This window comes from Coenobita brevimanus, chromosome 8 (genome assembly GCF_032717465.1).
Source record: "Coenobita brevimanus isolate Jiangsu-jjx chromosome 8, ASM3271746v2, whole genome shotgun sequence".
Taxonomy (NCBI): domain Eukaryota; kingdom Metazoa; phylum Arthropoda; class Malacostraca; order Decapoda; family Coenobitidae; genus Coenobita; species Coenobita brevimanus.
The window spans coordinates 34,028,768-34,051,267 of record NC_136961.1 but is presented as its reverse complement, the minus strand read 5'-3'; the positions used below and the strand labels follow the sequence as shown (position 1 = coordinate 34,051,267).

Here is a 22,500-nt window from a genome sequence, read left to right as displayed (position 1 = left end):
CACTGACCTTCTAATCTGAACATCTAACCCTATCCACTCATACGCTGATGATTCCACCCTTCACCTTTCCATTCTCTTCCCACAGCATCCATCTCAGCAGTTACTTAAACAAACAAGGGACGAGGTTATGGCACACGTAATATCTAACTTGGGTCATATATCTGATTGGGGTAAAAGTAATCTTGTTTTTAATGCATCAAAAACTCATTTCTTACATCAATCCACCCGACAAAATCTTCCACAAGAGCACCCTCTAATTTTTAACCATATCCAACTCAATACTACATCATCTTTGAACATACTTGGTGTTTCATTCTCTCGGGACTTGGAGAGATCATATAACCTCTCCTGTAAAATCTGCTTCCTAGAGATTGGTTGCGCTAAGCTGACTCCAGGAGTTCTCTACCCTTGCACAAGCTGACTTTGTACACCGGTTTTATTCTCCCTTATATAGGCTACGACTGTCAAGTATGTGGAGGCTCCCCTTATCCAGCTCTACTCAGGAAGATGTAGTCAAAGGCTTTTCGTCTCATTAACTCTCCTTCTCTTATTGGCTTCCTTCAAGCTCTGTCTCTTCCCCACACCGTTACATTTTTCTTTTCTGTTGTTACTTCAGTGGTCACTGCTGAACTGTCTGCTTGCATCCCACCAAATAAAAGTAATCTCGCATAGTCGGAATCTTGTAACCAAAGTCTCTCCTCCAAGTGCCATGGGGTTGTTTCATCCTCTTCAGGCCCACAGTAGGGGACGGAGGGACATTATACAAGCCTGTGACAATGTTATATAACTTTTACCTGGTCGTGGCATAGTGGTTTGCTGCCTGGCTCTCACCTGAGAGTCGTGGGTTCAAGTTCCGTTATAATGGTAATATGTTGGGCGACTTCTGTGTAAAGTATACTGTAAGTTTCTCTCTTCAGTCTGAAGCCTATGCCTAATAGATACACTCTTATCAGTGCTATTTATCTAAGTCTTGCACCCTCCATCGACTGGCTGGAAGCCATCATTTCACCCAGCCTGGTCTCAACCTTAACTATCCTAGCCTCCAAGTTGTCTACTTAACATTTCGGCTTCCACTTCCTCTAAATGTTCAACCATAGTACGCAACATACCAGCCTGATTCTCCCAACCATTCAGCCTGTCACTTAACACATTTATATTTTTTTTAATGATTTCTTAACTAGGCCGACTCGCTAACTAACAAAATCAACGCGAATACTCATCATCGTCTTTCGCCATGAAATCTCTCATAATAAATTCCTTAGATCTCATGCAGGAGGAGAATCGTGGGCAGGTGCCATATTATGCAAAGACTTGGGATTATCTCCGAAAGTACATCTTCAACTGGAAATGTCAGAGATTTGACTGACAGGTCAGAGAGAGAGAGAGAGAGAGAGCATTGCAGTAATGATATCAATTTTGAATGCATTTTTTTTTTTACTGTTACTAATTTCAGATCATTATAACGATATGCCTTGAAGGACATCAAAACTTTCAAGTGTTAATTAATTTTTTGCACTACAAATTTAACAATATTGTTTTATTATTATATTAAATTTCTCAGAACTTCAAGATACGTGTATCACACAAATTACATAAAAATCATTGATATTAGTGTCAATGTAACTGCAACAATTTAAGTTAAAATTCTGTAAACTTTCAATATCGTTTTCTCTAATTACAACTTTATCAGCTAATGATAATATAGGTCTGGTACATTTTGTGAAAATTCTCTGTTGAAAGTGGTAGTTTTATCATAGATTCAAACAAATCTGTTTAAGACTGATATATGAGACAAAAAAATGCCCTCATGGTTTGGATGATTCAGTGTGGTGTTCGTGATTTTACTTTTATAAAATTATAAAATCTTGATTTCACACTAAGGAATTTTAAAAAAGGGAAGAAGAGGAAGAAGACGGAAAAAGATCATTTGCAATATTTACCCAAAATATTCGTGCCAAATTTTCATGAACTGACTGTTAATTCTATAGAGTATATTATCATTACAACCCTCGGGTGTAATGATACTACAATTTACAGGATTTCCCACAACTTCAGTTAGTAGATTCGATCCATGATTTTTGCCATTATATTCAGTTAAGAATGCTATGTCAGCACTGATTCCATGATTTATTATTGTACAGCTTGGACTATGGATGGTCAGAAAGGCTTAAATGGTCTTCCTTATAATTCCCCCAGCTGGATTTACATAATGGTTTTCAGTTGAGTCAATGTTTAGGAAGCATTTCCTACGACTCTTCTATGCACTACAACCAGGTGGTCCTGAAGCGAGTTTCTTTTTTTCTTTTTTTTTTTTTTGTAACAGTATAGGAAAGGGGTCTGAGGTGTGAAGGGTTATACAGAATGGTGAGGCGGGGTGTTGGAAGTACTTAGGTGCCACAAACTCGAACTGTATAATTACGAGTAATATAGCCATAACTTAGGTCATCGATACTCCCTATGGAGAGACAGACCGGCAAATGAGGAAGTGAAGGAGCGTTGTGATGTGGATGTGGATGTGATAGGAAGCGTTAGGAGAAACACATTGAGGTAGTCTAGCCATGTGGGGAGGATGGAGAGCGAGAGACTGACGAGGAGAGTGTATATGAGTGAGGTGGAATGGGGACAGAGGGAGGGGGTGGCCAAGGATGAGATGGAGGGATGCAGTATATGAGAGGGGGGGGGTGAGCTGGGAGCAGGGTAGTGAAATGGCGGGGGACAGGGCGACATGAAGGAGATTTGTTTGTAGACACCCCTTACGGGATAAGGCGTCTGGCAATAGATGGATAGATTGACAGATACTCCCTATATCATATCATGTCAGCAGGTGTTGTTGTGAACCCGGTTCTTTTATTCCTTCCCGACACATATGGTGGGCACACAGGTTCGGTCTAGCTACGTACCCTGACCCCTTTCTGTCCAACTCTTTAATGCAAGAGTCAATCAGAACTCCCAGTTTTTCATGTACATAACTGGTCAGCTCAGAACTCCCTTCCTCTGCCAGCATTTCCCACTGCCTATACATCTCATTGTTTTCAGTCCAATATGCCCAAGTTTCCTGAAATGGGATGCATCAAGTTTTTAAGGCTGGAAACCTAAAAAAATTCGGCTCTAAATTTATTATAAGCTTGCTGATGACAAAACTTGTACCAGTGTCTTACAAATAAACTCTTTTCGCTGTTAGAGATAGTTTGCGGCTATTGTATTAGCCTTGTTTTTCACAGGAGTGGTATCAGTTGCCAACTTTTGCCTGCGTCAACGCCGTGAATAACACATATCTCCAGTTACCACCCTCTGTTTCTTGTGATTGCATCCACGTCACTGATATTCCAGGTGTTAGACTGAATAGAACACTAGAGTTATCTGATCGTTCAAGTGCCCATGGTTACCGCATTAACACACTCTGTCACAGTCTTCATGAATAAAATCGTCTGACATTAACTGTAACAGAATACGTAAATTGTGGAGGCAACTACAATATTAAACAGTTTCACTCCGTTCATGGGAAAAAATACAGAAAACAGTTTTCTTTGACGCTACACATCAACAATGTATACGACTCGCTACTGGACACCGTCACCTTTCAGTGTAATTAGCCCCTCCTCCTCCTTCCTCCCCAAAGAAAAACTCACATCAAAACACTGGATACGCTATGAAATGAGCTACAAATGAAGTTCACCCATTCAGTTCAAGAAATATATGTTTTATCCGGATGATATTGTTCAGTTCCTAGAGGAGTTGAACAGGAGGGATTAGGTGCATTATTACATAACTTTCAAACTGCTGCAGAGACTTCATAAGTTAATACAGTGAGGTCGCAGCAAGAACAAAAGTGACATTCATTTGCTAAATTTTGTCTTTTCATTGTTGTGATTAATTTACTGAGTGAAGAAGGTGGAGTCCTGTTGTAAAATATGGAAAGTAAAACGTGATATCCTGCATTCGAACTCCTGAGACATGTTTTCTCTTCACTCTCTACAGCTGCCTCTCATTGAAAGGCATTTGTAACCAGAGTTTCACACTGAACAAAAACCTGTCTTTGGTCGTTCGAAGCTCTTCTAGACAGGAGGAGTATCAATGTGATCAAAACGTATTCCTTGTGTATTCTAGGAAAGCCTTGCAATACTGGCTCATCACTAAGTAATAGGACTCCTTCCGTGTCATATCCTGTCTGCGTCGTCTATTCAGTCAGATACAACACTCTGGAGGTGAACAGAAACTGTGGCACAAGAGCACACAGGGCGAAGTAGACTATAGCACCAGTCGAGCAGGGCAGTACTCCCTAGGTGGATGGACACCTGATGACAGGGAGAGCTGGAGCTCCCGTTTCATCAGCCCTCAGGACTAGTTCCTGACCATCCCCCTTTGCTGAGCTTTTTCAGTGTCTCAGTAACACAGAGAGTAGGCCAGCATGTTCTCCAATACAAATTTCTCTATCTACACCAAACTACATACACAGTACACACTACACTTCCTTTTCCAAAATTCAAAAAAAAAAATCATAGCTACTGAACACTCAGCCTCGGACTCCCCAGCGGGGGAGGGCCATAAATGTCGCCATCTTCCGCCTCTCTCCTGGTGACGACTTAAGCTGCCTGGAACCACTGTCTGACTCACTTCTTCTTCATTTCTGCAACATTCGCGGCCTTTCCTCTAATTTTCGCTCTGTGGAGCACCACCTCTCCTCCTCTAAACCTCACCTTCTCTTTCTAACTGAGACTCAGCTGTCTGAGGCAACTGGGAGCAAACCCTTTTTCTGTATCCTCCTATTTTCTCTATATTCATTTCAAAGCCAAAGGTGGATGTTGTGGATAGATACGCAACGACTTATCTTGCTCTCGTGTTCCAGAACTCGATTCTTCTGAATTTTCTACACTCTGGCTTCGACTTTCCTGTCATTCTCTGACTAAATACATCTGTGCTGTTTACTTATCCCCTAATTCTACTGACTATCAAAAATTCATCGACTACCTTACTTCTACGATAGAACACATTCTATCCATTACTCCTTTCTCTGAAAACTCCATTTTAGGAGATTTCAATGTTCACTACCACTTTTGGCTCTCCTCTCCTTTCACTGATCCACCTGGTGAACAAGCCTACACCTTTTCTGTCCTTAATGACCTAGAGCAGCTTGTACAGCACCCTACCCGTACCCCAGACCGCCTTGGAGAGAGCTCCAACATACCTGACCTTTTCCTTACAACTAATCCTTCTGCTTATGCTGTTAATCTTTTCTCTCCGTTGGGCTCCTCCGATCACAACCTTATCACCTTAACCTGTCCTATCACTCCAGTACAGCCTGTGGACCCTCCAAAGAAACGTTGCCAATGGCACTTTGGAGCTGTGGATTGTAAGGGCCTCAGGCAGTACTTCTTTGATTTTCCCTGGAATGATTATTGCTTTCATGGCCGGGAGCCATCTGAGTGTGCCTTACACATTACAGAGGTTATTCTTTTGGGGATGAAAGCATACATTTCTTTCTGGTATCCTTTGACTAACGCAAGAAAGCCATGGTTTAATCACACTCGTTCTAATGCCGTCCGCTACAAGGAGAGGGCCTACATAAGGTAATGGAGCCAACCCACCCCTGAATCACATCCTCTTTATGTTTCTGCCCGGAATCGTGCTAAGTCTGTTCTTCGCTCTGCTAAAAATAATTTCATCCGTACTAAATGCTCTCAACTCTCCAATTCGAATTCTTCCCGCTCCTTCTGGCACCTTGCCAAAAACCTTTCTAACACCCTTACCTCATCATCCTTCCCTCCTTTTTTCTACTGTGATGGTTCTGTAGCTATTTCTTTTACTGATAAAGCAGATCTCTTCACTCAGACTTTCTCCTCCAATTCCATCTTAGATGATTCTGGTGCTGTTCCTCCCTCACTTCCCCCCTCCGACTTCCTCATGGCTGACATTAAAATTTCTTCAGCTGATGTATTTTATGCCATCACTGGCCTCAGTACTAACAAGGCATATGGGCCTCATGGAGTCTCTCCTGTTGTTCTCAAGAACTGTGCTTCTCTGCTTACACCCTGCCTAGGTAAACTCTTTCGCCTTTGTCTGTCAACTTGTACCTTTCCTTCTTGCTAGAAGTTTGCTCTCATTTAGCCAGTTCCAAAGAAGGGTGACCATTCCCAACCCTCTAACTATCGTCCAATTGCTTTAGCATCCTGTATTTTAAAAGTTTTTGAGTCATTATTTAATAGAAAATTTTTAAGGCATCTTTCCTATTACAACCTTCTTTCTGATCGTCAGTACGGATTCCATCAGGGATGCTCCACTGGCGATCTTCTCACCTTCCTTTCACACTCCTGGTCATCCTCCTTTCGGGTCTTTGGCGAAAGCTTTGCCATTGCACTTGACATCTCAAAGGCTTTTGATCGAGTCTGGCATAATTCTTTAATTTCCAAACTGCCCTCTTACGGTTTCTATCCTTTTATCTGTGCCTACATCGCTAGCTTCCTTTCCGGTCGTTCTATAGCCGCTATTGTAGATGGCCATCGTTCTTCGAGATCTATCAACAGTGGTGTTCCTCAGGGCTCTGTCCTATCACCAACTCTCTTCCTTTTATTCATCAGTGACCTTCTAGGCTGTACATCTAACCCTATCCACTTATACGCTGATGACTCCACCCTTCACCTTTCCATTCGGTTCCTGCAACGCCTATCTCAGCAGTTACTTCAACAAACAAGGGTTCAGGCTATGGCACACCTAATGTCTGACTTGGCTCGTATCTTCGACTGGGGTAAAAATAATATGGTTGTTTTAAATGCATCTAAGACTCAGTTCTTACACCTATCAACCCGACAAAATCTTCCACAGGTATACCCACTAATGTTTAATAAGATTCAGCTTAATCCTGCATCATCCTTGAACATGCTTGGGGTTTCATTTACTTGGGACTTATCTTGTAAAGATCATATTACATTTCTTGTAAAATCTGCTTCCAAGAGATTAGGTGTGCTAAGCCGTCTCCATTACTTCTTTGCCCCTGCACAATTGATGACTCAATACAGGGATTTTATCCGCCCCTGTGTGGAGTACAACTCTCCTGTGTGGGGAGGTTCCCCACATACAACTCTTCTCAATAGGGTGGAGTCAAAGGTTTTTCGTCTCAATAACTCTTCTCCTCTTACTGACTCCCTTCAACCTCTGTCTCTTAACCGCACTGTTGGATCTTTATCTCTTTTCTATCGCTACTTCAATGGTCACTGCTCCCCTGAACTGCTCCACCTCTATGACGGGTGCGTAGCACCGGTCTAGCAGCAAACTCTCATCCCTTTTCTGTCCAACTCTCTAATGCAAGAGTTAACCATTACTCCCAGTCCTTCATTTATGCAACAGGTCATCTCTGGAACTGTCTCCCTCTGTCTGTATTTCCTGCTTCCTATGATCTCCAGTCTTTCAAACGCAGTGTGTCCAGGCATCTCGAAGTTATTGGATCTTGAATTTGGCTCACTTCTGTATTTTGTTTTTCTCTTGGAGGGAACTGTTATTACAGGCTCATGGCCTTTGGTTCCTTCTTCCTCACATAAAAAAAAAAATATTACCAATGCATTGTGCTTACTTGTCTGTCACTTTCCTCCACGACGCATCATAATAAAAAAACCATGTGTTTGTAGGGAATAATAACAAATCTCTTATCAATATTCTCTAGCAGTAAAAGAATGAGAGGCAAGACTGGTGAAATTTTAGGCAAGCAATTTCCCCTGAGTCTATATGCTTTTTCAGAGTGCGAAGTCAGGTGTGTTTCGTGAGCTGGGTGACCTGCTGGACACCAAACGTGTGGTTTACAACGCCATCAGTGATATGCCGGCCAGGATGAATACTTTGGTCAGGTCCGGCACTCATATACTCTTCGACATCGACACTCACTTTAGAAATATGATGGGAGCTGACTTCTCTCGCACTGGTAAGAGGAAATGTGTCAACAGGAGTGCAGGTGAATCCATATGTTATGCTTCCCTCGCCACCGGCTAGATAACTCAGTTTTTCTGATGTGTATCCTGCACCATTTCATAATTCCCATAACCTTTCACATGCTTTCAAGTGTCTGCTACTTCACGTGTGAATCTTCGTTTCATTGGTAGTTTCACAAAGCAACTACCGTCTCTCCGTTCCTCACACTAGCAGACTGAGTTGTCCTCACAACAAATAATTCTTATGTCCCTGTTCAACACTGCCACAGGCTTCAACACCAGTAGTACAGTATAGGAAGGACGTTGCCCAGTGATTCTTTCTATGATTAGCCTTTCGGTGTACAGTACACATAAACAGTTCAGGCTTCGTCAATACACACTGGCTACTTAAGATCTTTGTCTTTATTTTCCAAATAATTACCGGGACACTTAATGCTTGCCAACTTCACTTCACTATTTTCACAAGTATTGGAGCTATACAGTCTTCAGTAACTGCAATTACACTTAATGCTTGCCAACATTTCACTGTTTTCACAAGTACCGGAGATATACAATCTTCACTGGCTGCACTGACACTGAATTACACTCAAACTGAACTGAAAGTAATTGAAGCTGCTCTGTCTCCTCCCCATCCTTATATAGCCTTGCACTACTCTTGAAGTTTCTAGTGTACTCTAGCAGCTACAGGTACCAAATCTCAGACATCCAAAACATGCCAGAGTTTTCTTAAATAGCACCCTAAATTTTTTAGCATACAAACTGAGCTAAAATTACATAAATTAACAAAAAAATCACATAAATAAAATGGAGAAAATGATCACAAAACTTACAAAATATCTCCACTCACAAACACCAGGCTAACTGGCAACTCTGGCACGACATGAAAGAATATTCGAGAAACGTTAGAAATACTCCAGCACTACCTAAATGGCAAATCTTACTTATCAACATAATATATGAGGGCCCAAAAGATCCCCGACGACCCATTCCCAGTATTGCATCCAAGCTTTCATATTTCTCATTCCCCCAAAACGATGGAGTATTCTTACTTCTTTTTGTGTGTGGCGAAAATTGCTATCACACAAAAAAAAGTTTATTCAACACCTTCCAATGCCACAATCGGGGGAGATTTGTAAGCAACTTTTGCTCATTGCTGGACATTTTCACTAATATTAATGCCGCATTCCAAAGGAAAATTTTTCTATTAACCACTTCAGGCCGATGATTTCTGTATTATCTTGATAGTGTTACCTAAAACGGTAATACCCATATTTTTTTCTTGAACTGCAGCCATTAAATATATTCTTCGATGCTCCCTCGGCCACTTGAGCTCCCTGCGAAGCTGAATATGTTGTCAATAGCGAGGAATATGAAAATACTAAAACACATTATTGTACTGAAGAGGTTTCCCCATTCAATATATATTGACGTTTTATATACTACTCAGTGGCTACCGCTAATCTCTCTTTATGTCGACTTACGAAAGACACCTCAGTGAAAAGTGGCTACAATCACTGCTAGAAATACTCTCAAGTTTGACTAACAAGCATGTGCACCGTGTCTGCTGTGAGTACACTAAGGAAAGTGTTGCTTTGGTGATGTATTCCGTCCATCTGTCATTTACTCTATCATTTCATTCTGCTTTTCTGTTCCCATGTGCAGAATCGCAAATTTTATATAATTATGTGAGTTATACCAAAAGTACTTTTAACCATTCAGTAGCAAATCAACACTTCTTTTTGTCCAAGCCGCCCTCCCTCGTGTACTCCTCCATTCTTCACGCTCTCCATTTCGCTCTAGATCTTATGTTTTTATGAGTACTTCCTGGCATATGCTTAGAATATTAGTGTTTCATTCATCATGCGATCACTATGTCCAAATATTATGTACTATGGGTCACAAAAGAATCGGTGCACAGAGGGTCTGATGCCTGCCGAAAACATTCGAACGACTTCCGATGTTTACCAACGTCTCATTGTGTATGAACAATGTCTGTTTATATAAACAATACATTTGCTATATGTTTGCAAGAGGATATTGCTAGTTGGCGATATATGACACCTCCCGACATCAGGGCTACCAACATGTGATAGGTCAGACACTAATATTTCAGTGACATTCTTTCTGTGGTTCAAAATGTTTCACGCATATCGTACACCGATACTTTTGTGACCCATAGTACACAAAGCTCCTAGCCACATATACTATGTTCCACCACGACTTTATTTTTCTGGGCACTCGTTAACCACTACCCTCCAGTGATGGATTATTTTTCCATTTTTGCCATACCCAGCAGATTTAATTCAACTTGGAAGAATTGTTCGGAACCGGAAGGAACAGGTGTAATCTTAATTCCTTCGCTTTCAGAGTTTAACTAAATAATCTTAATATAAATGTCTATTGGTCATTGGACTGAGTAGGTTAAAGGAGGTATCTACATGTCCTAAACAGTGGCTTCCAAACTATACTCTTTTTTGGCTCTAGGACAAATACCATAACATCCATGACATTATCCTCATCCACATTTCTCTTTGAAGAGGCGGAGAAAGCAACGTTGCTCGAATGAGTATGTTAAATATGAAATATTAACGGCCCAGGTGACTGAAACAGAGACGAGGTGCTTACACGTAAAACTACGAAAAAAAAAAAAAAAAGTAAACTCAATTGTACGGGAGTAACTGAATTTCTACTGCCAGTGGGTTACCAGTGTTTGGGTCATAACACTGGTACAAAGAGATGTTATCTTCCACGCAGAATCAATTACATCGTTGCAATATTATGATCAGGAATGTAAACAAATGGCATCATGTAGTGGCGTGCACAGACAATTATGGGGCAGGCCTCTAGAAAAAAAAAAAAAAAAAGGGGCCCCACACCCCTTGCTGATTATTAGTCGAGATAGATAGATGAACAGAAAATGAGAGAGAGAGAGAGAGAGAGAGAGAGAGAGAGAGAGAGAGAGAGAGATTTTAAGAGTGCACTTTGTCACTGGCAAAGAAGCTGTGGCTCTAGTCTCCTTGAATCTTACCTGTCCGTGCCCCTGAAAAGGGATGTGGACTGGAATGTCAGAAACACCTAAATAACCAATTCATGATAAGTGTGACGTCTTAGTCCCATCCAGAGAGTGTCAGACCCCTCTCTCCAAATGTCTCTCGAGAAATGAATCACTTGTCAGTTCCAGGAACTAATCTCTTGCTCCGTTTTGTACAAAGTGGTTGGCATAAAACAGATTCTTCACACACGATGCTACAGGAAATTGATGATGAAATTCTAAGAAACACGGTCGAAGCAATATTAGCAGAGTAAGCTGGAAAACTAGGCAAATTTATATGCTACTAAAATTCCCATTCTGTTTATCTGTTTGTAACCTGAGATTAGCCGAAACGGTGCACTACAGCGCAACAATATTTGAATCAATGTACACTCGTGATCACTAATCTCTGACCAGAGAGTTAGCCAAAGTCGTGGCCAGGCTAAGGCTACACAGACACACTCCGCCATCGTTTCAGAAAGGTTTAGTGCTTCAATGAACAATTTTCTAAGCATCACTAAAGCACTTTTGTTTCACATATTATATTACTTTCTCAAGTAATATATGCATGGTCAGAAATAGACAAATTTGGTCATAGCTGTTACTTTTAGTCTGTAATGAGTGCGTGATATTTGAATTTCATACACTGTTTTATTGATCCGTTTATTATTTTCTGACCTATTTCTTGAGGCGAGCCTTTAACCGAGATGTTAGTAGGTGTTATCCACGATTGCCACAGCAGCCGGCATTCAGGAGACTTATTCTAAGAATGCTTTATAATACTTATATCATTGACAGAAATTTACTATTACTACTCCTTTGAACTGAATGTTTTTCTCTAGTAATAACAGGCCTCGTTGCCCATAGATATAAATAAGCCTAGATGCCACATGACACTACTTTAGATGCATATGCGCGGCAGCCATCTTGGAACGGTCGAGGCAGACGATGTCGTGTTCCTGACGATGATCAAAGCTGACCACTATTTACCTAGAAATGCAACAGCATTGTGCTGCTTTTGGGTGTAGAAAGCGTCGGAATAGGCCTATATCAATGGTGACACCGATAGCACGAGCGGCTCAATTGTCTGGTTATGCAAACGTCCCTCAGCTGCTTTTCTATCCTCCGAAAGGAGGATGGTGGGTTGCAGAAGGGAAATATAAGCCTGCAGTCCACCGAGTTCACGTTTCAGATGAACCAGGAACCACAACAACAGCCACCACCATAACAGCCACCACAACAACCACCACCATAACAGCCACCACAACAACCACCACCACCACCACCACTACAACAACAACAACAACAACAACCACTACCACCAGTACCACATCCACCACCACAACCACCACCACCACCACAACAGCAACAACATCCACATCCACCACCGTAACAATAATCACCACCACAACAACAATCACCACCATCACAAAAACAACCACCACCATCACAACAACCACCACCACCATCACAACAACCACCACCACCATCACAACAACAACCACCATCACCACCACAACCACCAGCACATCAACCACAATCATCACAACAATAACCACCACCACAACAACAACCACAAAAACCACCACCACCACAACACCGACCATCACTACAACCACCACCACCACAACAACAACCATCACAACAAAAACCTCTACAACAACCACCACCACCACCACCACCACCACCACCACTACCACCACCACCACTACCACCACCACCACCACCACAGTAACCGCAACAATAACCACCACCACAACAACAACCACAAAAACAACCACCACCATCACAACAACCACCATCAAGACAACAATCACCATCACAACAACCACCATCAAGACAACAACCACCATCACAACAACAACCACAATAACCACCACAGCAACGACCACAACAACAACAACAACAACAGTAACCACCACCACAACAACAACCACCACAACAACAACAACCACCACAACAACCACCACAACAACCACCACAACAACAACCACCACAACAACAATCACCACAACTATAACCACCACCATAACAACAACCAACACAACCACAACCACCACCACCACAAGAACAACAGCAACAACGACAACAACCATAAAAAACATCACCACAACAACCACCACCACCACTACAACCATCACCACAACCACCACTACCACAACAACAGCAGCAACAACTATAACCATCATCACAACAATGACCACCACAACAACCAAAACCACAACAACTACAACATCCACCTCCACCACCACCACAACCACCACAACAGCAACAACAACCACAATCACCACCACAACAGCCACGATTAAAACCACCATCACAACAATCACCACCACCACAACAACAACCACCACCACAACAGCCACCACTAACACAACAACAACCACAATTAACACAACCACCACCAACAACTAGAACAAAATAGCCACCACCACCACAACCACAACAAAAACCACCAACACAACAACAACAAAAACCACCATCACCAGCACCACCACCACGGCAACAACCATCACTACCACTACAATAACCATCATCACCACCACCACAACAATAACCACCGTCACTACCTCCACCACAACAACATTCATTTTCATAGTCTGAATTCGCTCTAAAAAAAGCCCCACTATTACATGCTTGACCGCTCCAACATGGCGGCCGTAAAGACGCATAGCCGCTGTACTGAAGAATGGGCGATGCGGCATCTAATCTTATTTATATCTATGCCGTTGCCATCCAGTGGGAATGGTTGCCCTATTCCTACGCGACGTCTTAGCTGCATGTCCCCTCTGGTCAAAATGTGTACCAGTTAATGCCGTTAATTCATAAATAATTATTACGGTATATGTGATGCCAATACCCAAATAATTTATAGTGGCACATGTTTTTTTACTTCTTGGGAACTTCTGAATTGCAGACTGATTGAAGAAATGTCGGACCCTGTCAATAAACACAGATTATTATATTATGGAGGAGAAACCATAAGCATATGGTAATATCAATGATACGAGGAGTAGTTCGCTTCAGATCACCTGTCAGTTCTTTGCCCCGCCCACTAGTGCGGAGGCTGTGTTCCAATGCGTGGCTCGTGTGTGGTCATAACACTGCCCGCCACGCGTCCCTGGTCAGAGATTAGTAATCATGAGTGTACAGCCGTCCACACTGCCGCGAGGTACATCACAGAACGTTGGCAACGCTGGCCAAGACGGTAATCCGGAACCTCAAGTTTTCGAACTTCATTCGATGCAGTCACTGGTGGGAGGGAGAGATGGGAATGGGAGGCATAATCCACATATCGTACGAGTTACGAGTGATGTAAGAGGTCATTCAATACAAATATTCAGTCGTGGTGGTTCATGCTGCTTACGAATGAAAGGTAGCTAACGTCGATCATACACATCGCCTCGGTAACATAGCAACAGCGCGCACCTGTGCTTCAGTCGGGGGGAGGGTTTCGAAGCGTTTCACTTGCTTCTTTACTATGTCTCCCCAGCGTTGCCACCGCTCTGTGGTGTACCTCGCGGCAGTGTGGACGGCTGTACCTACAATTCACTAACGTACAGAATGCGTAAAAAACGGGTTCAATCGGCCTCCGGTTACCAAAAATGTTGTTAATCGACTCACGTCCATCTAATATACTATAGCACTAGCCGTGTGTGTGTGTGTGTGTGTGTGTGTGTGTGTGTGTGTGCGTTTGTTTTGGGCAGCCGACTCTACACATTCAAATCGCAACAAAATTGGCACAAAAATCGCAAAAAAAATCGCTGATGTAAAAAAAAACTTGGCCCCATCACGATTGAAAAACTTTTACTATATATAATGAGCGATAAATTTTGACCAAAAAACACTGCTTCAGAAGCCCGCCATAGGATCTCCATAGAATTTTTTGCCCAGAGGTAGAACTAAAATAAACTGTAGCAGTATCCTTGTGTCTGTGTGTGTACTTCGGACTTGCGTTCAGACAACTTGGGTTCCATTCCCGAAGCTGCAAATAACACGATCAATTGGTTAGCTGCAAAAAATCCAAGTGACAACGTTACAGTAGAACAGCACATAAAAGCGAGAGCCCTCCTCAGGAGCAAGTGCGTGGGGCCCGAAGGGCCCATGAGCACTTGTATCATACTATACATGGTAAATGCGGCGGGGCATTTCCGTGGAGTGTCTCTGCAGAGAGAGAGAGAGAGAGAGAGAGAGAGAGAGAGTTTGTCTGCCTATCTGTCTGTTCTCTATGGAAATCAAGAGGGATGCATATAGCACTCTTTTAACGGCTCTGACAGGTGTAACTTCGTACGACGAATTTAAACGCTTTAAACCTGTACATTACATAAGCTGAAGGGGCTGCTCTGATGGTCAAGATTATAATTAATGAGAAATACTCAAGTCAACATGATGGAAAGATGGTAGCCACTTACCGTTGAATTTTTTACGACTGTGACCATATTATTAGCTACAGCGGGTCGGATGTGTAGTTGGATTGGTGGGATGGGTGGGCAGGGTTGGTGGGTGGGTGGATAGTGACATAATAGGTCCATGGAGAATATAACCCTTGGGAAATGAGCCCAATGATTAAATGGGAATCCGTGGGTCTTCACCAACAAGGAGTGGATATCAAGGGTCCCAGTTAATGCACAATTTCAGGATTTTACCCAGGCAACGCAGGGTACCCCTTGTAGTATGATAGAGAAGCAGTGGATTCGGTGGCCATCTTTAAAAGACCCTAAGAAAAACACAAAAATAATAAAATTTCAGGAACGCTTGACATCACGCAGACTTGTAGAAGACGCAGTTGCTTGGCGGTAACCAGGCACGTAGGAGAAATGTATATACTTATATATATATATATATATATATATATATATATATATATATATATATATATATATATATATATATATATATCCATCCATTCATTATCCAATCCTACGTTGCCCCATGAGGAGCATAGGAGTCCGGGGCTAGGCAAGTTGGTCCTGACATCTAAGATGAGAGTGACCAGCCTCACTCATCCCTGAGTGGCATTACGTGAGCAATAAAACCCAACCATCTCTTGGATATAAACCTTCACTGGCTGAATCCGATTTTAGCGCCGTACTTTATGTCACAAAAATAACTGAGGGACGTAGACACGCCACTGAAGCTGTCTAATCGGATTTCAACCTCCTCCACACATTCCCAAAAAATTAGCACCAGATTCTGTAAATCTGAAAACTCACGTAACCTCATGCCAGGGAACAAGTCCCACGGAAGTACATCATGTGTTTCATGTATGGCTGGCCTCCCTGAAGTCTGACAGTAAAAAAATAAGTTCCTCAGTAAGACAGTGACAGAAACGCTTCTAGGGTCGGCCCCTCGAAAGGGTCTGGAAACGAACCGAAGCTATTTTAGAGCTGAAAAATTGCAAACGTATGACATGATGCAAGCGTAAGTTATGCCACATTATTCACAAGTATTTGTTACCTCCTCCAAGAAGGTTATGTTTTACCCAGCTTTGGTTTGTATGCCTATCTGTCTGTCTGTTAGAAGGATAACTCAAAAAGTTATAAAAGAATTTTGATGAACTTTTGTGGAAGGGGAGCCCTGGGCCAAGGAAGAAATTATTATAGTTTAGGTCGGATCTGGACCCAGACCCGGAGTATCCCGCACAGTATCTCCAAAAGTTCTCAATGAATTTCAATGAAAGTTTGCAGAAAGGTGAGCCATCGACCAAGAAAGAATTGATTAAATTTTGGAGCGGATCTGGATTCTATAACCATGGATCTGGGTTCTTGATGACTCAGAAAGTTTGAAAGGATTTCGATGAAATTTTGTGGAAGGGTGGGTCATGAGCCAAGGAAGATTTTGTTAAATTTGCGGGCGAATACGGATCCGGTTCCGGAGAATGTCGCACAGTATCTCCAAAATTTCTCAGTTAAAGTTCAATGAAATTTTGTGGAAAGGTAGGCCATGCTACAAGAAAGAATTGATAAAATTTTGGAGCGGATCCGGTTCTGGATCCTATATCCACGGATCCAAATCCGGATCCTCTTTATTGGCAATGGCATTAGCGGGGGTATGCTCTCTCTGAGTGTGTTTTAGTTACACGGGGTGTTCGTAAAGTCCTTGAGTGGTTTTATATATTTTTTAATCAAAACCTTTGGGGATAGATTGATGCTTTTATTTTTCGTAATATGGAGCACAAAATGGCGTTTTGTTATATGAGTTGCAAAGTTCACTGTGGGCTCCTTTTGTGGCGCTCAGCACATCCAATCGACGATCGATTTCTCTCCATGTGACCCCCTCATATCACCGGTGACCTTATGTATGGCTTCACTTGTCCGTTCACGAAGGATGTCGCTGTTTGGAACAGGTGATTTGTAGACTTCACCTTTTACATAGCCCCAGGGGAAGAAATCTAAGGGGGTAACAGCAGGAGACCGAGATGGTCACGATATCGGCCCATCACGCCCAATCCATCTGCCTGGGAACTTCTCATTGAGCAATATGGGCACATCTAAACTCCAGTAAACTCCAATGAACTAAACTCCACATTGAACTTTTGTAACTCATATAAGAAAACTCTGTTTTGTACTTCATATTATGCAAAGATAAATAAATAAATAAATATATAAATAAAAAACGCATCATTCTATCCTTAATGATTTTGGTTATATAAATATTTAAAACCACTCAAGGATATTACGAACACCCTGTATGGTATATGGTAAGTTTGAGTTTACCTACAGTAGTTGCAAGGTAAACTATAATCCCTTCAACATGGTGACATCTCTTGCATTTTATTCCTGTTTCCACCTTGTGATTAATAAGTAGCTTACAAGACCCCTTTTTAATTACAGGGATTAATAGTTCGGTGCGAAAAATCTTACTTAAAGTTATGAAAAATCTCTTCATAAAACAAATATATTTTTAAGACCACCACCAATCTGGCGTGAAGAATAAGATAATGATTATTCTCGTACATCACAAAACATTTCCACTTTTCAGCCTATAATTATTTACGTACATGTTTAAACCACGTCTTACCTTCCAGCCTTTCTCTCCTGTTATCCAAATAGTTAATATATATTCATTTTTATCTTGCATCGAACCCTTATTAATTTTCTCCTGACACTTTTATTACTGGAAGATACTTTGAAGAAATTGTCATTGCACTGAAGCCCGTAATCCTACAACACCTATTTTAACAAGGTATATCTTCTCACCGCAGCCCTATCGCTCACCAGCCATCCTACCAATCCCGCACATTTCTTTCCTTACCACGCCCATTTCTTTACCTCTTTCAGACGGTTTCAGGCACAATGCAGGTCAAGTGAAATACAAACGTGTTTGTTTTGGTTTGCTGTGAGTTCATCTGTGTCCGCTATACGTTTATCGAAATCTTCACTGCGATGACGTATTTCTTCCATATTACTCATGCTGTCACCAGAAGAATCTGTTGAAGTTACGTAGGGTTTCTAATAATAAAGAAGTAAATCAAGGCGATACGTAAAGGCCATATTTAACCAGTCCATTTTTAAACGTTTCCCCTAAGCTGAAGAAAAATGCTTGGAGGTACAAACAGTAAAGTAAATACAAAAAAATCCTCTGCCTTAAGGGAGTACCATTAACTTGAGGTTGTTTTCATGAATCAGGAAGGTGCGACTTCTATCTGGCCCGGAGCTCCTACTTCGTGTACCAAGTGGCCATCCTGGCTAATAAAAACAGTCCTCTCATCCCAGCCGTCAGCGAAGTGTATGTACCCAGATTTGTGTCATACACTATGTTCTCGGTTTCAGTCAGTCAATCAATCAGTCAGTAACTCATTCTATCTATGTCTAAAGGCTATTAACTTCAGCAGCCCAGTGACCTACATTTTATCAATCCTGCGATGCAGGATGGTATAATTTGTGGCAATACGCCTTATACCATTACCAGGATTTAGGCTGTGTGTGTGTGTGTGTGTGTGTGTGTGTGTGTGTGTGTGTGTGTGTGTGTGTGTGTGTGTGTGTGTGTGTGTGTGTGTGTGTGTGTGTGTAATTTTCGTAGACTGTTTGATGGATTTGAAACAAACTTCCCGGGTGAGTTTGACTGGTAACTTGGGAAATTTTCCACTATATACAAATTTGAAACCACGACCGAAAGGGGTATGGCCCCCCCCCCACTCCTCACTAAATTTAAAAATCTCAGAAATAGTGACAAGAGTGCAGATATGGCTTTCCTATCTTAGTTCATGTTGTATATTGAACATTCCTCCATAATGCCGTGTTTGGGAAATGTGACCCCCCTAATGATTCTCTGGGGGTCAGTGCCCATCCCGGAAGTAAAAACAATGAAAAATAGGGGAAAGTGAGCCAATGGACTTTAATGAAACTTCTAAATTAAGTTTATGTGGTTCTTTAATAATGTTTTGCGCTACTTACATTTTCTACCATTGTTTTCAGGTGGGGGGGTCAGCCCCCTCAAAAAAAACAAACAAACAAACAAAAACAGAAGTAGTGAAAAGGGACAGCAGATATGGCTTTTGTATATTAGTTAAAGCTGCACAGTGGACTCTCTTCCCTACTGTGAAACTTGGGGACCATGATCCTCCCAAGTGATTCTTGTAGAGTCAGTCTTGTTGCCAAAATAAAAACTATCAGAAATAGGAGAAAGATTTGAATAAATAAATGAAATTTCTCAGTTTAATTTATATCATTACTCCGAATGTCTTCTTCTATATACACTTTTCCAGACATGATATTTATTGGGCCAGACTTCCCTCCCTTCCGACTTAACCCCTACATCGCGCACTCCTCCCTCTGGTGGATTTCCATGATTTTGGAAAAAAATACCCTTACTTCAAACCCTAATATCTGCCAAACTATAGTCAATCAATCAATCAATCGTTTCCTGTGGCACCCCATGGGAAACATAGGGCCTCGATGAACTCTCTCCACCAACATTTGTCTCTTGTCATCTCCTTCAGGTCCTACCAACATTCCTCTCCTGTTTCTCATTTCTTTGTCCTCAACCAGGTTTCCCTCGGCCTACCTCTACCTCTTCTTCCTCTAGCAGTCCACTCTGGCACATCCTGTATTAAACTGCCTTCTTTTCTGTATATGTGCCCCAGCCACTTCCAGCGAGACAGTCTCACATATTCATTAACTGGTTCCACTCTCGTAATATCCCTTACTCTTTCATTTGTAACTCTGTCTTGCCACTTTATCCCAAGAATCCTTCTCAGTATGTTATTCTCAAATCCTAATACTTTCTGATCTGTTGCAATTGTGCTGTACCATGACTCATGCCCATAAATTAAAATTGGTCTAACAATGGACTTGTAAATTTTCACTTTAGTATGTACCGAAAGCATATTATTATCCCAAACACATTTCAGCTTTCCAACAGCATGCCAAGCCTGTCTAATCCTCTCCTCAATTTCATTGTTTAATGATCCATTAGATGATACAATCGTTCCCAGATATTAAAAGTTTTCTACATTCTTCACCACATTATTCCCAATTACACAATCGATTTGGTTCTTCACGTTCATATTAATAATTTCAGTCTTTCCACAATTTATTACCAATCCCACTTTTTCTCCTTCCTCCACCAGACAATCAAACACCCTCTGCATCTCGTAAATACTTCCGCAAATCAGTACAATATCATCAGCATAGTCCAAATCCATCAGCGTCTTATTTTCTTTCCAGTTAATTCCTGCACCTGTTCTCCTTACAACCTTTCTCATAACATAATCCATAACCAAAACAAACAGCAATGGCGAAAGAACTCCTTGAATCACTCCTGACATAACTTCAATGTACCTAGAGAAAATATTAAAAATACAAAAGACACATCAACTCTTCCCATTTGAAATGAAAGTATTCCCTTGTCTCCCGATGATCCCACCGATTGGTAAGGATAAGTTAAAGATGACTGGTTTTCCATGTTTTGGTTGCCTGTTTCCAAGCGCGTGCCACTGGCAGTGACCTTGGACTCGCCTGACAGAGTTGGCAGAACTGACTGAAGTGGTGATTAAGACACTGTCCGGCCTTTCTTTTAGGAAATTGAAATTTTCCACTCAGTCTTCGACTTCTTACTCACCATCATAAGGACGGGTCATCACCCTGTTCATGTGGTTCCCCATAGGGTTTCCCACCTGTTTCATAGCGCCACTATTTCCCTTAGGTGCGTGGGAAAAGAATAGGCCTTTGATTTTCTGTACTCATTTCTAGCACCAATTATAAGAAATTCTGTCTACTATGGCACTTATATTTGCACTTGACATTGCAATTACGGGTAACTGCACTTTGAGAAGTATATGCTCTGGCTGTTTCATGCAGTATGGTTGAGTATGAGGTAATTATACTAAAACTGTGACTAATTTGTACTAATCAAGGGCATCATGAATATTTTAGTAATGTTATACACAACTTATATTTTTTGTACTTCATATTACAAATATGCTTATTCTTTCATATTCACCATTACTTTCTGAGTAACAAGGGAAAAAAGTTTAGTTATGGCCAACCAGGTCATTTTCTTTTTCGCCCATGCACTCCTGACTTTCATGTTCAGATAGGGTTACTCAAGGTGTTTCCAAGAATTGTTTCACAAATAACCACAATCAGTAACAACTACTGCATTGCACTTTTAAAACTTATTATAAAACGCTTATATAATAACACTTACTAGATATAACTTATACATTTCATTCATGCATAGGAAAAATACTTGTGCATACCTGTTTACTATTTTCAGTTTCCCACATACCTGCTCAGTCACTGAGCCCTTTCCCTGGTAGTAAGGGCAGAACTTTCACTGGGTCAATGATGCAATCAGTCCCGCGCATGGGGGAGCGGAATCGGACAAGGAGGAAGAGGAAGACATCACTCTCCACTTTATGTGCCGTGTACTGTCTGAACCGCGAGTCTGCAAGGTATCTAGGTTACCTACCTACCCTATGGTTGTCATAGAAAATGGTCGCGGGTTCAAAAGGTGGCGGGAAGATGCTTGTGGCTATACACCTCAACCAGCGTTGCTCCGTGCCCAAAGTCTTGACGCCAATACATGTCAACTGGTGCGTAGGGGTTAACAACATACGAAATAGTGAAAGGAGGGCAGCTATGGCTTTGATACCTTAGCATATTGTGTAGTATATTGGACTCTCATCCGTAATGGGGTGTTTGGGGAGCATGACCCTTACTGAGAATCTTAGGGGGGGGGGGATCAGTCGCCCTTCCAATAATAGAGAAAGCTCAGAAATAGTGGACTGTGGGCACATGCATTTAAAAGAAATTGGCATACATATCACAGGACTGATTATGCAGTTCCGTGTTGTTACTGAATGCACAGAAAGAAACTGCACATCTACTTTACTATTATTGCCAACTATCGGTTTATTGAGCTTAAGAAAGACCAGTCTTTGAAGAATTTAATGGGGCTAAAATCAATCATTTCCAGTTTGAAAATTCTCAGGCAGGCTGAATATAATCGCGTGGCACCAGAAAAATAATAATTTGAATGACTTTCTGGGACTGTGGGTCTTAGTTCAGAATAAATTAGACGAGTTTAAGGCCTGTTGTAGCTCCTTGG

General features: G+C 41.6%; 2 protein-coding genes across 2 annotated transcripts in view; both read left to right on the top strand.

The window, feature by feature from the left end:
• Window positions 1-22,500, top strand: part of LOC145407423 (uncharacterized) — a 583,744-nt gene that overhangs the window by 414,685 nt on the left and 146,559 nt on the right. The window lies entirely within an intron of this gene.
• Window positions 1-22,500, top strand: part of LOC145406073 (uncharacterized) — a gene marked incomplete at its 5' end in the record, with an annotated part of 204,237 nt that overhangs the window by 55,266 nt on the left and 126,471 nt on the right. Inside the window, 2 exons of the mRNA XM_080277262.1 lie at window positions 7,729-7,909; window positions 18,576-18,675. Of these exons, the coding sequence (XP_080133388.1) occupies window positions 7,729-7,909; window positions 18,576-18,675 (281 nt within the window). The remainder of the gene's footprint in view (window positions 1-7,728; window positions 7,910-18,575; window positions 18,676-22,500) is intronic.